The sequence below is a fragment of the Falco punctatus genome (assembly GCF_963210335.1).
Source record: "Falco punctatus genome assembly, chromosome: 7".
Classification (NCBI taxonomy): Eukaryota; Metazoa; Chordata; class Aves; order Falconiformes; family Falconidae; genus Falco; species Falco punctatus.
In genome coordinates, this window is record NC_137587.1 from 32,635,508 (window position 1) to 32,652,478 (window position 16,971).

The 16,971-nt window shown below is 41.7% G+C and overlaps 1 protein-coding gene across 7 annotated transcripts in view; it reads right to left on the reverse strand.

Annotated features, from left to right (window-relative positions):
• Nucleotides 1–16,971, reverse strand: part of SYNE3 (spectrin repeat containing nuclear envelope family member 3) — an 89,002-nt gene that overhangs the window by 32,026 nt on the left and 40,005 nt on the right. For all 7 annotated transcript variants that reach the window (XR_013929594.1, XM_080396254.1, XM_080396253.1 and 4 more), the window contains 10 exons: nucleotides 16,721–16,878; nucleotides 13,629–13,801; nucleotides 12,881–13,190; nucleotides 7,620–7,781; nucleotides 6,568–6,912; nucleotides 5,467–5,603; nucleotides 3,373–3,520; nucleotides 2,403–2,585; nucleotides 1,994–2,137; nucleotides 878–1,012 (listed from right to left, as the gene is read on the reverse strand). Coding sequence is in view for 6 of the 7 variants with exons in the window: in XM_080396251.1 (XP_080252377.1) it covers nucleotides 878–1,012; nucleotides 1,994–2,137; nucleotides 2,403–2,585; nucleotides 3,373–3,520; nucleotides 5,467–5,603; nucleotides 6,568–6,912; nucleotides 7,620–7,781; nucleotides 12,881–13,190; nucleotides 13,629–13,801; nucleotides 16,721–16,878 (1,895 nt within the window). In the remaining variant the exon portion in view is untranslated. Of the gene's footprint in view, nucleotides 1–877; nucleotides 1,013–1,993; nucleotides 2,138–2,402; nucleotides 2,586–3,372; nucleotides 3,521–5,466; nucleotides 5,604–6,567; nucleotides 6,913–7,619; nucleotides 7,782–12,880; nucleotides 13,191–13,628; nucleotides 13,802–16,720; nucleotides 16,879–16,971 lie in introns of those variants that run through there.

Below are 16,971 nucleotides of genomic sequence, written 5' to 3' on the forward strand. Positions count from 1 at the left end.
ATGGGCAACAAGGAAAAAAGCAACTGTCAGTGAGACACAAAAGAACTTTGTCCTTTAGCATCAGTTGCATAGAAAACATCTACAAGCTCGTGCAGACCTGAATTCAGCCACATGAAGGGTGGGGGGCATTACGTATTAGAATAGCTCCCTTCATTTTCAGCTGAAACAGAATAAAGAATATGTTTGGATTTTTTACACCCCAGTCAATATTAAATACATCTTACACTCCCTCAAGCAGAACTGAATGTACACTTTTTTTTTCTTCCAAAAGGCCAGTTCAGCAATAAATAGGATTATTGAGACTGAAACTAGAATTCCACAGCGTATATTAGGGTAACAAAATATCATATGTATTTTTATGGTGACCTGCATAACTAAGGTAATTTTATAAAGCTCTTCTTAGACTACTTTGGAAGGTCCTTTTATAGCTATGTTTACAAGCTACAAAATGCCTCAGGTCAAAACAAGTACTTAGGCAATTGCAACACTTTTCTCTCATTAACTTTTAGGTTACAAAGCTATAAAAACCGAGATGGTTTGGTACAAAAACACTATGCAGGAATCTGTGAAGACCACCAAGCACTTCCATGATAATATAATTATGAGGTCTTTTGGTCAGAAATTTCAGGCCCACTCCAGAAATTAATATAATTATAAAATCTGTGTGGATGATATCCTATTTCAAAAGGAAATCACACTACAGATAGTCAGACAATCCTGGAAGAAGTTGTCAAAGTCATAAAAATTCTATGCCTTCTTCCCCTGAAATGAAAATACGTGTCACTTAAAGCTTACAATCTCAAAGATGTTTTTAAACGTTTTTAAATAGTGGCAACAGACAATTCCTCAAGCAACTAAAAACTCTTCCATATGTTACCTCCAATGATCTCTTCAGAGCCTGAGAGTCAGATGAAAGTTGGTTCATTTCATGTCTGTGTGTTGTATTTGACTGAACAAGCTTCTCTACATCCTCCATTTGAATTGCAAGCTCTGCCAAGTCATCTTGGATCATCTGCAGAGGTAAAGACAGATTCCGTATGGGTGATGTGCTAGATATGGAATGGATTTCCACAAAACATACACTAAAGCTTCATTTAACAGTGTGAGGACAGAAAACAGGAACAATCACTGTCATTAAGAAAATTAATTGTTTTGATGTCTAGGAGTAAATGTTTCCAAAAGAAATGGTTGGATGTCCTTACGTGCTACCAGTTGATAACAAAGAAGGTAAGTTGCTGAGAAGCTGCCAGAGGAGACATAGTATAATCAGCTAAGTACTATAAAGAAAACTATGGTGACAACACCCCTGTGGTCACCAAGGGTGAAGTGGCACCATACAGCTTATATAGGTATCACTGTAGGTCACCATGGCAAAAAGGAAGAGTCACAGCCCCTCTCTCTTGCCCCCCTGCTCTTCTCTCCCCTCTCCCAGCTATGTAGTCTCACTGCTTGCCTTGAGCAGGCTTTACTGCATGTTGAACCGTTTGCTGAATCAGTTCAAACACTAACCAAGTGGAAAATTATCATCTTTTTCTGTTACTTTTTTCTTATCTTGGCCAGCTCAATCAGCCTATGAAGTAAATCCAGCACATGTCAAAGCAGTGACGAAAGAGCAGGATGGGACGCAGGTGGTGGGACAATGGGAAGTCCCTGCTTTTGAAGGGAGTTAGATTGGCTCAAGTCATCTTGTGCAGTTTCACTCCTAGTGGGAAGTATCAGGATAAATTTTCTTTAGCAGTAAAACTAGCCCAAGAAGGTGTGGCACCAACAGCTTTCAGCTGCTTGCTCCTTCTCTCAAGCTCAGTTGCCATTTCTTCAGCTGCATTGCTTTGATTTCATTTATGAAATTTATTATGAAATTTCATTTATGAAATTATCTAATATACAATCAATTGAGGGGACAAGGTACTGAATTCCTAATGTTGATAAATTATGAACAAAACAGGACCACAGTTAACTAAGGATATCACGGTCAAACATTAGTGTAATGTACCTGGAGTCTCTGAAGTTGTGTCTTCTTACCCAAGAGGTCAGGCCGTGGTTCCCTCTCTAGATCTAATTTGGCTTTAATGGCAGATAATTTCTTCTGCAAAGGTGTGAAACCAGCGTCAAAATCCTTATGTTGCGATATCAAGTTCTAGACAGAGAAAGAAGAAAAAGATTCCAGCATTTAACATATATCCCTTGGCATTATCTTTTGTCAATGTCTAGTTCATACTCAGAACAAACCTCAAGCTACATTATGCATCAGACCACAAATTTATTTGAATATTTGACCAACCTAGGAAAAGGATTGGGCACAGCTAGTTAGTACTAAATTTACATCTATAAAACTGGCTTAGTAAAAGACTGATCACTGTTTTTGTCACAGGTAAAGACTGTATATGGGCTTTGAGGCTCACCTGGAGTTTGCTCTTGCTTTGCAGCAGACTTTTGTGTAGAATTTCTCTCTCCTTTGAAGCTTCAGCTACTTCTTGCAGGAAAGACTCTGCTTTTTCCTCACCAAGGACACTGTTTAGCAAATCTTTCTTCAGCTGTAATGTCATCAACTTCTCTTTGAACTGGGAGCTTTCAACTAGAGCAGCCTACAAGATAAAAATTCTTCCAGTGAAATCATAACAAAAATTTAAAAATCATATAACCATATTATTCTCACACAAATCACACAACCAAACCAGTATGACAAAGTCAGGTAAAAACAGCATGCTGGGCTGACAAGGGGTAACAGAAGGTACCTGGACAGTGCCCAGTTAAAGGAAAAGTCTTCCTGATAATGTTAGAAGCATCAGGGCTGCATCCATTTTGTGAACAGAAATAGAGGAAAGCTGTGCTATGGAAAGAGTTGTCTGTGCAGAGCAGAGGCCTAAACAACCAACAGAAAGGACAGCTTGAATGCTCATTCTGAGGATAAACTCCATCCCTGTTCACAGACACATTTATTCTGGAGATGACATGGATGACTAAGCAACAAACACACCTTGCTGCACATGCTGCACCTGCTGCACATGCAGAAATCATCCATTATAATCCCATGACTATGCTACTACACACTTCTTAACAGAATCCACAGGCTTCCTGTCCAGGGAGATCTGGGCTAATGCTAAACAATATTAGCATCACTGTTAAAGATATCTAGCACTTTAATTCAGCCTAGTCAGTTGACAACTTCTGTTAACCAAACGGAGGGCAGAAAGTAAGACATTCTGCTACACTTGGAGCTAAGCATTGACCTCCATATGCGAGGTTTCCTGCCGTACTGGAAAGGCAGTTCCAGCTGCTGATGTCCAGCAGCTGTATTCACGCAGCTGCCGGCATAGCTTGGGCAAACACAAACCAAGTATCAGTTTCTGAATTTAGTAACAGGTTTGCTACCTCAATGTGAGCCAGTGCTGGCTCAGGAGTCTTCAGGAGCATTTGGACTGATGGCTTCCACTGTTCAAAATCTTGCAGAGGATTTTGGAAGAGTCTTCTCAGCTGGGTTTCTGTATCAGTGCTCATTTTAGATGCCTTGCTTCTAACACTGCAAGGATAAAGTGACAGCAGAGAGAAGGGTTATGAAGAAATCCAAGTCCAAACACAAGGCATGAATTAACACAACACTTGTGTGTAAACTGTATCCTACACAAAAGCCTCAGCCTTTTTTTACTCTCTGAGCCTGGTGTTGCGTACTGACAGCTGCTCTGTCAGTCAGAGACATCCAACAAAACTTTATTTAGACACCACGGGACACATTCGTCTCTAGTGCAACTGTGGATCAGGAATTACTGTGCCTTTCTAGCAGCCAGCAGCCTCCCTGTCTAATGCGATCTTTTTTGGCTGCTATTACCAGCATGATTTAACAAATCCTGTTATTGGCACAGTCTCACTGACTGATGGGAGGAACAAGCCAAGAGCGTCTAGAATTTAACTGGAGTTGCCTCTGTTGTTTTACATATTGTCAAGTCTTTGTTTGTTTAAAAAATTACGTTAAGAAATCTTTGATCACCCTATGTTACCTACCAAAATACATTTTTTCAGATATAAATTTTTAAAATTTTGCAAAACCACTTGTATTTATATTAATATATAGGTGATTCTGATAAAAGCTTTGTATTTATATATATGTATACACATACACGCACAGCTATGTGTGTGCATATGTACTGAAAATAAAATAAAATCGGCACACATCCATTAAATATCTAGGCTTCTATTATAAAGGCTTATCCAAAATACAGCTGAGTAACAAGGCCTAGCAGTGATACACCCCATGCAGCTGCCTCCTGTTTTTCTCAGCTTTCCTGACCTCCCAGTTTGCAGAATCCTATTTTATATGGCAGAAAGCAGCCCAAACTATATGTTCATATGGGAACAGTATCCTGCAAATTCACAAGACGGGCAGGCAAGAGCAATGCCAATCAAGATTAATACTGCCTTTCTATAAATACAGAAAGAATAACCTTACCTGTGTCGCTGGGACGTTACAGAGCTAAACAAAGGGAAGCCTGCAAAGGCCAAAATCTCCGCAAATAGAAAGTTCTGACATTACACGTCCTTCGCCATTTGCTCTGCTGCCCCTGCCAGGCTCAGCGTGAAGCTGCCAGACTTCGCAAAGAAGCTTTGGAGAGAAGCTGGCAAAAGAGCAGCTGCCATTTTCTACTGAGAGACAAGTCCCCTGCATTCTCTGCTTCTCTTTCAATATTGTTTACTTGTTAGTTTTTAAACTGAAATCCTTTCCCATAATGAACTAAAACCCTTCCAGCAGGACAGCATACCATGCACTGGATGGAGGAAAAGAAGCTTGGATATAGTAAAAACACTGACCTTTCTTTTTCCTTAAAAAAAAACCACAAACCAAACAAATCCTTTCTTCTAGTTTGCAAAATTTGCTGCAGCTCCTTTACTTCCTGATTCCAGGCAGCCTGGAAACGGAAACACTGAAGTCTGGGGAGAGGCTGAACTTTCAGAGTTTCCAACCCAAGGCAAGTTGAAAACAGGAATCATGAGTATATGTTGCCAGAAGAAGGGGAATAAACTCTGCCAAATAATTGCTAAGGCTGGTGAGTCACCACAACAAATTCAACAAGGGAGGGCCATAATTCTTCTGAACCGTTTACTACTACAGGTCCTGTCCTGATTTTCTAGTTGCTGTCATGAAAGGCAAGCAAAATACATAAATTATTATTATAAAATGCAAAGAAGATCACACTAGTTGCCAACAATCTAATTTTCTGCAAACCATACACAGCATTAACGATGTCAGATTGTTGCTTGAAAATGGCCAGCAGCCTACAGCTCCTAGCAAATGGCTAAAATTACAGGTTTACTGAAATGCGGAGGCGGATGCAATTAGCAAAAGCCTTTCTTTTCTGCCTGTCACCTACAATCAGATGGCATAACACTTTTTTCTTAGACCTCTGTCAATCCCTTCAATATCTGAGAAAATATTCCCCCCACCACCCCCGGCATAATCAGGCTTCCCACTACCTTTGATACAGCTGTATTGTGGAGACAACACTCTCAGTGTGTTGCTGCGCATCTTGGGAAAACCGTAGCAGCTCCTTAAGCTGAGCCTTCAGCCTCTCAACCTTGGACTCTTCTGCAGCCAGAGCTTTTCTCGTTGCCTTGATCATAAAAATAATGAACAGGTTACACCTTATGTAGTGTCTGGCACATGAAATGAAGAGATAAGGCTGTGTCTCAGGGTGTTCACAAGTCCCCTTTCTGATGCCTTTTTTCCTGGTTTTAAGGAATATAGACTTCACTAAGGCAGAAAACATTCTCGGGAACAGTTTTGTTCCTGCAGGCTTTCTCTCCTCTCCTCACACTGCCCAGCCTCTGCATCTGATCTGCAGGGTTCACTGTTTGAACAGAGTGAATCACAAACAGACCCAGTTTCAGTTCACTGACTGCAGTATGTAACGAGATGCATTTTTGGAGCAGTCTTAACTGCATCTGTTTGCATGAACAGCTCTTTCTCAAAGACTCACATAGACAGAATGTTAATTCTAGGGTGACGTAGGGAAACAAAACCAACAAAAAAACATGCAAATGTAGCTGGATTGAACCAGCCTCTATTTTGTGGATCTTTTTTGCATAGACGTTCCCCAGCTAGTCCTGCTGAGCTCTAGATACACAAACAGCAATTAAAGGCATTTTGAGAAGAGATAATAAATGCAAAATCAGCCCTTAAGAGGAAATGAGTGGTAAAGATTCTTATCTGCTTTATTTGTGACAAACCTTCTGCACTCATTTTCGCAACAGATTGATTTTAGTGTAAATACTGGATTGCTACAAACTTGGGACTCCTTAGGAATGAAGATGTCTCTGCTGGTAAAGGAATACAGGTACCCACCTTACACAGATGAAGGATATAATATAGAAATGGTCTTACCAAATACCCCAGAAATACGTGTATTTGTGCGTGCATGTATATGTATGCATGTGTCTGTATATAAAGTGAGGCATTATTTTCCCGTTTCTTTTTAAGCAGAGAAACTTGTGTTGTTTACTCTGTACTGTGGTGCTCTTTTTGCATATGGTCCCTTTGAACTCAAGATTTTAGGTATACAAAGGGTAACAACTTACACTGCATTTTCTCCACAGAGTTACGAACTCATCTTCAGTCTTTTCCCCTTCCCCAGAGTCCAGATAATTTTCTAGTCTCTGTAGATCTTTTCTCAACTCCTGGACATCTGCTTCTAATTGTCTGACTTGGGAGTTATAGGCACTTTCTGACTGTTGGATCTTGAGCAATCTCTCCTCCTCCTCACTACTCAGCAGTTTCAACTTCTCCAAGGCTTTTCTTAGGTCTTCGAGTTCATCCTTCATTCTCTCAGCTCCGAGTGGGGAGGTATTATGAATCACCTCTGCACACTGATTTTCAAGGCGCTTCCACTCCTTTCCTCCACTTCTAATGGTTTTGGCAATTTCCTACACAAAGAAGTTAAATAAAGATTAGCTGCAGGAATGAGAAGCTGGGGAAAAAAGCTGAAAGCAGTAGGAAAAAAAGACCAGCTCCCCCGTTCGTAAATATTTTGTTCTTCACTTCTTATTTTAATATACATATTTTTTCAAGTGACCAGAAGCCAGGGTTGGTGATTTGATTGTCTTCTGAGTGATACTAACTGCCATGATTCTGAAAATACTGGCACTCATAAATACTTGTCACCTGAGGTCCCTGACAAAGAAAAGAGGAGCTGTAGGCACTATGAAATAATAAGTCATATCTCCGGGACATTTAAAGCTAAACAGTTTAAGCAGTGGCACCAAAATATCAGATACTGTTCTCAAAACTGGTATTTTTATCACCAGTTCTAAACTCTCAAAACCTGTGAGCCTTCAGGCTCTATTTGTATTATGTTTACCAAATACAATTTGTTTGAACAAGTTTAAAGAACAAGATTCTCAAAGAATCACATAAAGGTAGGAAATCAGGCTTTAAGAAAAATAACAGACCAGGCTGTGACTTATGCTACAGTTGGGAGAACCAAATGTACTAACAGTTTTAGGACCTAGCAATCACCACCTTATTTCGTTCGTGCAATTCTTTTCTGAAGTACACCCTTGTGCAGTTTGAGAAGCATATACAGGCATGAAGAACATACAGTCCCAGCTCTTTGTTAGAATTGTTTACAGACCTTCAATGACTTTAACTTGTCCTCTGCTGAAGACTTGGTTGCTTCTGCAATGCAGCAGTTTAATCTTTCTCTTACACCATCCAGCCACGATTGAAACTGGCTGACATTAGTGCTGTACTGCTCATGTTCCTTGGTTATCTTTTCAAGCAGTTTCACTCTTCTCTGTAACAAGAGACATCAGAAGCTGAGGACAGTGCTTATCTGGCTCCTTTTCCTTTACAATGTAACCCAGAAGTCATATAAACAAGAGTCCCTTTCCACGAGCCCCGATAGTGCTTGGCCTCCACAGGAATTCACAGTTCACCTCAAGAAACAGAACACGGAAGGACATAAAGGCTTGTCCCCAGCTGGGTCATGCTGCAGGCTCTCAATGGCAAGCCTCTGAGGAGACAAACTGCAAGATCCTCTCCAGTGAAATTTCTAGACTCTCCTTTCCAAAACTTCCTAATCTTTCATTAGAAAAAGAGAAGGGACAGAAGTCTGCTTGTGGTTTTTACTTTGGCAGACAAGCAGTTATGTTCCCCGTGCTGCCTAAAAATAAAGATAAGCACACAACAGATCAGCTGATCAAAACCAGAATAAAAGAGGCTGCACTAGGGGCATGCACATTGGTTTAAAGTGTTCATTATTTAAGCAGGCTGTACCAAAAGTGACCATAACCTTCAATCATGTAGCTCAGGAACTTTCCTACTTACTCAATTAGCAGATCACAAACTATCAGAGACCTCGGAAGCAAATTTGAGCCTACGGGAAGCAGGCTTCATTTTCTGAGTTACTGTGCGTGCACCCTACAACCGACCGTCCGTGAACTTACAGCGACCGGCACATCCTAAGCTGCCCCCCACTGACCCAGCCTGGCACCCCTCACAATGGGGCAGGGGCACATTTGCTTAGACTATGCCTGTTTGCCAGCTGAAGTTTAGGCCTTGCTGATGGAAATTTTACACAAATCCCAAAGAATCCTGCCCAGTTGTTTCACCAGTATAATATCCAACCTAAGTATTATTTCCTACAACAACAGACTGACTTTTTTCCTGCTTTTCACCACTTGGCATGGAGATCTATTGATGTACCCTATGGTTACAATAGAAAAAACCATACTCGTTGCGCAATCCATTTAGGGCTTGCAGCACCCTTGAAAGGCTTTGCTGTCACAGCCAACGGGCTGAGCTTCATTTTGCATAACATGGGACATATCCCATGCCCCCGAGCAGAGCTTCATCCCAGCTGTCCTCCACAGAGTAGGATGATAGCTGCAATGGTGGGCAGAGTTTCAAAGTCCTCTCTGTGTTCCCCTTGTCTGTGTGAGGCTCTGGGCATGTCCTCACACCCGTCAACCTGCCTGAGGTGGCAGTGGGCCATCACCGTCCGGTCAGCCTTTCTCCAGCGAGGCCAGCAGAAAGGTGGCATGAGCATCAGTCAGACGGAACCTCACGTGTGCTGTGGAGTGGTGATCCCTCTGGGACTTTGCCCTTCACCTTTGCGACCAGTTAGGTTCCCGGTGCGGTACAAAGCCACCATTCTCCAGGTGCCACAACACCAGTCTGGTTTCCACACTGCCACAGTAATCTCTGCTGACTTGTGCAAATCAAAAGCAACTCCCCTAAAGTTAGTTGTCTTGATTTGGGAAAAAAATGGGACAGCTAAGGGACAACTGCTTCCCTTGGAGGACAAAATGCTGCCCACTTATTAGGGCAGGATCTTTAATAGCACCACCTATGCAAACATGGGTTTGGATGAGACCAAAAAGCAGAATGATGACTGCAGACTTCCACGGCCAAGATGTATCCAGCAGAACACCTCACTTGTTCACTAAATCCCCTTGCCTTGATTCTCAAATCTGCAGAGGTGTAGACAGCTTAAATGATTCTCACCTTGACCTCAAGTTAGAGATGAAGAATGCAATCTTATAGCAGCATAAATGGGCCAAATGTCAAACAAGTCAGCCCAAGCCTATTGATTCCAGGCAATCAGGCTAATTTGTTGCACCGACAGAAGCTCCAAACATGTCAGAATAACAAACTGGGGCTATTATTAAAATCAGAAGTCTTACACTACTATATAGAGGGTTAAGAAGGAAGTTTAAATGACCCACCCCTGGCCGGGCTATCCAGCCAAAACAAAGGAGAGCACATTTTTGATACTCCTGCTGGTCCGTGAGGTCAAGGAAGAGATTCCCTGGATGTGGACAGACTGTGCTAGCTGTCAAACAAAAGGCTTACAAAGACCTGCCTGCCTCACTCCTCCCCAGAGGTTCGGCAGGAAAACTAATGATGGAAAATATGGTATCACTTGCTTCTGTTAGGTTAGCTGTTCGGGGAGCAGGACAATGTTAAAGTCAGTCTCCACATGCACTTGGTTAATGCGAGGAGACATTAGGCAAGGACGTGGCCCTGGAAAGAGTGACAGCAGCAACGGGAAAAGAATGGGTTTGCCATGGGCTGCAGAGGAAGAGGTGTGTCTGGGCAAAATACAGCGAGCCCTGGGTACCCAAGGAGGGTAGACAGAGGCATAAGAAACCCTCTCCCCTAAGCTCCCCTTACAGGCAGCAAAGGCAAACAAGCCTCCTCTGGAAGGCAATCTAGAGCAGATAAAGCAAGTTCCTGCTTTAAATCCCTCTGTGGAATCTCAGGTTGGGTACAGAAAACTCTTGTAGCCCTTCCTGGAGCTTTTAGTCTTAGCTCTTGGGTATGTGATGGTTGGCATTATAAATATCTAGGTTTCAGTTACCAAAGACAACATGAACTGAAATTCATTTGATGTACTCAGACATATTTGATATATTTGACTAAGTATCAACCTACCATATATCAGAACTTTTTTTTCATCTTCAGTCATCATTTATGCTAAAACTCACAACTGTCTACCTCTGCATGTTGTTATTTTACCAAGGGAAACCATATAGGAAATGGCTGCCACATCTAAAAATATTCCTGTCAATGTAATTAAAAGAAAATTATGTGCTTTTAAAATTTGAGAATGATAAGGACACATGTTAGCACTAGGAAAAAAAAAAACACCATTTGCTCATACCAGAGAAGCACAGTCACAGACAAACCATTTAAGAAACACTGTCCAAGAGTTTGCCTTCTGATAGAGCCAGACAACTGCACGGGATCTAAAAATGCTCTTCAAACACAAGTGCAATCGGCAAACACCAGAGAGCCTCCTCTGGGAGGCAGCTCAGGCATTCAGTTGGCATCTGCAAGTCACATTTAGCCTGGCCTCTCATCATGTGAGGGGCCGGAGCAATCCCCTTACAACTCCCACGTCCCTTTCATTCATTTCTCCCTCCTGTTGGAAGAGGTGGCAGGGCTTCTCTAACTAGTGTTAATACTTGCCAACATGATTCCCAAGGTGCCTGTAACCTTGGCATTAGCTAACGAACTCTGCTTACTTCAGCTGCAAAATCCAAGGCTTCCCAACTCCCTTCCTTGTTCCACACCTCCTGAAAGAGGGATTTCTTAGCTGTATTCTCTCACTCCATCCTTCTATGAAATGTGGTATTTGTAACCAATGCCAAAGAAAAGCTTTTTCTAGCATCTCAGTTGGCTGCAGTCATAAAGACATATTTTGTCTAAGTACTACAAGGCACTTCCTGATCTCATTTACACCAGCATGTATCCATGTCATTTAGAGAAATTATACTATGTCAAACCAGTCTCAGAGAGGTCAGATTCTGGCTCTGATTATTCAAATGACTTGTCTGAAAGAACTGCCTATTAAAATAGCTAATGACTCTCCTGCTTCAAAACCAAAGACAAGTTTTCGTTAGAAGGGAGTGAATGAGAATTTAAAATGGAAATCTAGAAAGACAACATCTGAATTCCCAGGAACCTTCTTATTCATAAATCCATTTGCCTTGCAATGAACAGATCTACCTTTAAAAAGAAATAAATTTTTAAAAAAATCAACACTGAGGCTCAAGTCTGTTGATGGCTTTACAGCCTCTCTGTGGCAGCTGCAGTTACAAAATTTCCAAATACACTCTGGTTTTTGGAAAGACATTAGCAGAAGTTTTATCTTTATGGCTAAAAAATATCTGAATTTCATGCTTATGAAAGGTGCCAGCTTGGGGTTGTTTTGGGTTTTTTGTACTTCTGAGGTTCAGGATGCTGTTCTTTAAAACAATAGAAGTATTTGTAGAGCAAGCAGAGCAATGGCATGAGCATCCTAATGTTGTGATTCTTCCAGTGTAATCTGAAGTTAACTTTGTACAACAGCCCCCAGGGAGGGAAAGCATACATCACTGTCAGGCTCCGGTTCTGGATTGGGGTGTAAGTGTGGGAACAGATAGAAAGCAACATTATGACAGAGGCAGATAGCAGAACCAGTGTAATGAAAAGGATTCATATTTGCACCAGGTAATTCCAGCCTATGGAACCCTTGGAAGCCACTGTGAGACAAAGGCTAGATTTTCATCTCTATATGTTTGGGATAGATGTGTCTCCATATGTATATATTTCAAATATCCCTTTGAGCATTTCTATTGATATACGCTAATAAGAAACTGAATTCTGCCGCCCAGCTGCAGATGTCTGCCCCTCAGTCATGACACATGGTCCAATCCTGTCTTTACCTGAGCTTTAGAAGTGACACATATTAGCCTTATCTGAAATCTTTACCCAGGAATGGGGTCATTGGCATTGAAAGATGAACTAGGATGTCTTACACCTGCCTATTTAATAACTTTTCAAGATGGAAAATTAGCATCAGGCAAAAATTAGTATCTGTATGCAGTGAAGATCTTTCAGATAATGGAACTGGCTAGTTGAGCAGAGCGTTGGGCCACAGCACACTCCCACCTCGATGTTTCCCAGTTCTGCAGGCAAGGAGTGCTGCTGTGGATCTGAACTAATGCTACTTCCTCCAGCAAGGGTGCATGCAATGCTCCCCGGCTCTGGGAATGAGTACTTCGCATGTCTTTATACAAGGATCAGTAATGTGCTGAAAGATGAGGAACAATTCAAACTTTATATAGAGATCACCTAAACCAAGGTTTAAGTTCACTAGGTCACAGCAAGCAGCTTGCAGTTACTTTACAACAACACACTATAAAGCACAGTGTAAAAGCATCCCAATCAGCAGCTTATCTTGGGAGATGATGGCTGCTGCAAACAGTCCACTGATGGAAAGAACGGGTCCTCCGCTCTGTTTCTTTCTGCAGTCCTACCAGGGAAGCCCTATCACTCAAGAAGCAGATAGCAAACAACACTGTATATTGGTGAAATCTGAACACCTCCCACTCTTTATAGGTGTACCTGGGCTTCTTCCCTGATTCCTTCGTATTCCACACTCATTTTCTTCTGAACATCCTCATCAACGCTGGGGTCACCTATCCTGCTGAACAAGGAAGCACCTTCCTCTAGCAGTCTTTCCAGCAGGACTGACTGATTTAAGACATCATTCAGCAGAACCTGAGCATGGCTCAGCTGCCACTGCTTCTCCTTTAAGCCAAGCTGCAACTCAATGTCAGGCTCCAAGGTCACCCTCATGTTGTGAATCCACACGTAAAACGCATCTTGGGCTTTCAGGTACTCAATCCAGCACAGCCAGACCCACTCAATACGGCTGTTGGGGAGAGCAAGAAGAGAGGAGTTAGATGAAATTATGATGGGAACAGTGGGAACTGGCAAGCTCAAAAGGCCTTCAAAGCAAAGGGCAAGAGCAATTTTAAGCTGCTCTGACTTCAGAGGGCCCAAATTAACTTCCCAGGTCCTCCCTGCTCCAGGGAGTGAACATTCTGTACCAACGTCCCTGTGCCTGGCCAAACTTACCATTCCAGACCATGAGGTGGGCTGGGCTGTGAAGGCAGAGAGCACTGAGGTCCCTCTGACCCTCTCTCCCCACACTGTCCCCAATGTGTTCATGGGAATGGGATTAGCAGTGATTGCTGTCAACAATCCAGGCAGCAGGGAGAGGCAGGAAGCACTTTACGGAAGCACTGGATGAGACAACTGCCTCAACACACGAAATAGCAGCCTTGTGCAAAGGGTACCTTTGTCTTACCTGTGACAGTGAGTAATGTATATGGCTGTCTCTTCCCACAAGGCTTTAATGGCTTTCAGTTTAGACAGCACCTCACGCTTCTTATCCTCACTGACGCTGCGAAGAGCAGCATCTGCCTTCACAAGAATCAAGTCGATTTTCAAATTGCCTTCTGGTTCCAGTGCGCGTATTTTCTACAAGAAAAACAAATGAGACTGAAAGCATGAAAAGAAATCAAGTGTAATTGATTAAACTCAAACTTTGCTTTTACCCAGGTATCATGAAGACCTGCTGCAAAACTTCTCCTGAAAGGAAAACATGAAATTTTCTTCAGATTTGTTTATTCTTAAACATCCCAAAGAACCGAATTTATTTGAAAACCACGTAGTGGCTGAAAACCACTTAAGTTAGCTACAAAACCCAGATCATCTTCTATCAAATACCTGTGGCTGTGTTTCCACTGCTGTAATAAAGTTACAGCACTATTTTCCCACATGCCAGTCATTCTCCCCCACCTGTCAAAGAATGTAGAGGCAATCTCCACAGGGTATACTGCAACATCTCAATTTTAAGCTCTGCTATAAGAAATCATGAAGCATATTACAAAGGTTTCCTACTGCAAATCAAAGTTGGCTCAGAAAACAAGCCAAGAGAAATTAACTAGTGGAATTTTCTGCCTGCTACCAAATTTTGCTTTGACCCTAAACTGCTAAGTTATGAATAGGTGAAAATGTATATCTTTCACAAATTGGAATGCCAGGAACGGAAAGTTAAGCCATCTAAATTTAAGTAGACTCTCTTCCTCTACCCAGAGATGGAAAATCAGCACAAGTTCTGTGCAATGTAACACATTAATTATGTCCCAATTTGCAAGTCAGTTTTCAGCAGCACGTTATCCAAACTTTTGATACCATCAGATTAACTTTCCTTGCTGTTCTTCCACAAACTCCTGGCAAACTGCAGGCTTTCAAGTTTGGAGGAGAAGGCTTCTATAATGAATATACTGAGAGCCTCAAAATCAGCAACTCCTTTTGCAAAGATCAGGCCTATGGGATTTGTTCAAAAAAATCATGTCAGTTATTGCAAAGGTGAGACCAAATCACAGGCCTTTGGATCTCTAGTCTCGCGTTCTGGGAAAAGACTGTTCCTTTGGCATGTTACATAGCACATCTGCATGTGACATACAAACAGGTGCTTGGATGAACTATCCACTGTGAAAAGTGTAAAAGAATCCAGGAAAGCAGGGCAAAGGGTAGGGCAGGGAAAGAAAATAAAATTCCCAGCAGGAAGAATTTAAGAGTAAAGCTGTATTCTAAGCCTGACATTTTTCTAGCAAGTGAAAGCAAACAACAGCTGGAGAGAAAGCAGTGGCTGTACAGGCAGTTTTCTTTTTCAAATCTGTTTTGTTAAATGATTGCTATCTTTGGCTGGCATTTTCATTAACACATTAACAGAAAATAAACCACAGGAAGGAAGCATAAAAAAAAACCATCAAGCCAGATGCAAAAAAGGAACTGAAAAATGATCACTGGATTTGAAAACAGCCAATAGGTGAAGCAGTGAGCATATCACAAAGACGCATGAGCTGGACAGGAAAGCCAGGCCCAGAAAGGAGGCAGGATGATGGAGCAGGAGGTGGATAATGTGCACACAGGAAGAGAGAACAGACACTTTTTATTCTTCAGAATGATGAATTTCCAAAGTCTGAATTGAAAATTTTTTCTGACATGATTTTTGCAAGTTATAGACCTCCTTCAAAGCCCACAGAAGTCAACAGGCTTCAGTTCAGGCCATATTAAATCACCACAAACCTCTAAACCTTACATCTTCTTATCTCTGCCCTGAATGCACCCCTTTTGCCAAACTACCACTCTTCCTACTTCAGTTCTTGTGTTTCTTGAATGTTTTTTGAGAGTGTACATATTATAGTTCCCCAGACAAAAGGAATGGGTGAAAATAATTCAAGGGCAGAAATAAATCCTTAGACCAAGACAAAATAGTTCAGTTTTTCATGACTGACAGGCAAGTCTAGCCATCATCCATCACTCCATGAACAGTCTCTATATTATGCCAGAAGCAAGATCCAGCCGCTAATGAGCCACAGTTAAGGAAAAAGGCTGAAGACATTTCTGTACAATCATGTAAACTACCTCATCCTCCATGTAAGCCTGCAACATTTTTCTGGAGTTGTTAAACTTCAGAAGCAGCAGTCCAAACACAAGCAGACACACACACAAAAAGAGACTTTTGGGTAAATAATGATGGGAAAGATTTGGCCAATTAATTCAAAGAACAGACTAGTTGGAATTAAATGCAATATAAATACAAAAATAGTTTCAGTGTTAATCATAAAATACCAGCGCTCCCTCTAATCATGAATCGTAGAGATGGGGCAAACAGAAGTGTTTCACTCTTTGAGATTACAAGACCAAGATAACATCTAATAAGACTTTAAATTAAGGAATGTGAAATCACAGTAAGACAGCAGGCACAATCTGCAATGGGATCTCCGTGAGAAGTGTTATATGCGAGACTAAATAAGACCAGAAAAAAATGAAAACATTTACCTTTTTGTTAGACAGATTATAAAGGGCAACTGTAAACCCTGTTATCGTCAGGGTTTGTGGAAAAGGGCAAGGTGATTACTCTGCAACAGCCCATTACTAGGACAATGCAATCTTTCTCTATCAGTGCCAGAGTCCTGCAGAAGACAGAACACTAATGTGATCTTATTCTCTTGTACTATATGCTGGAGTTTTGCAAATCACTATCTGGTAATTGCAAGCAGCAACTCAATTGTTTCAGGTTTGAGCATGCTCATAGGAAAGCATGAACATTTTAACTTGTGAAACCTGCTGCTAGTTTTGCAAATCAATCTGAAAAGCTTGGAAGCCTGTGATATCAAATTTCCTTTTTCTATGATATCTGTAAACATTTTGCAGACGGAAAAAACAGAATACTGATGTAAACCCACCCAGACAGGACCAATATTTCAGCAAGCAGGGGGAGCTGACAGCTTCCGAGTGGAAAACTCCAGAGTTCACAGCAATAGCTGCTGTAACAATGCCAGCAGTGACAGCCACCTCTGAACTGCTCCAACACTCTTCCCTTACCTCAGTCTCTCTTAGTCTGGCTTCTAGGGCAGATCGAGGTCCCTTGGTGTTGTCATTGATCCTCAGTTTCTCTTGGATGGCCTTCATCCAAGCTTCTGCATTCTCCACGCTACTGTCAAATTCATCCTGTAGCTGCTGAGTCATTGCATTCAAAGAAGCTGAAAAGATAGGAAGAAAGGAAGTAAGTAGGCTTTGTTTACAACTTAAACAGGAATACATTCAAGGCAATCTAAAGGAGCAAGGGAGAAAAT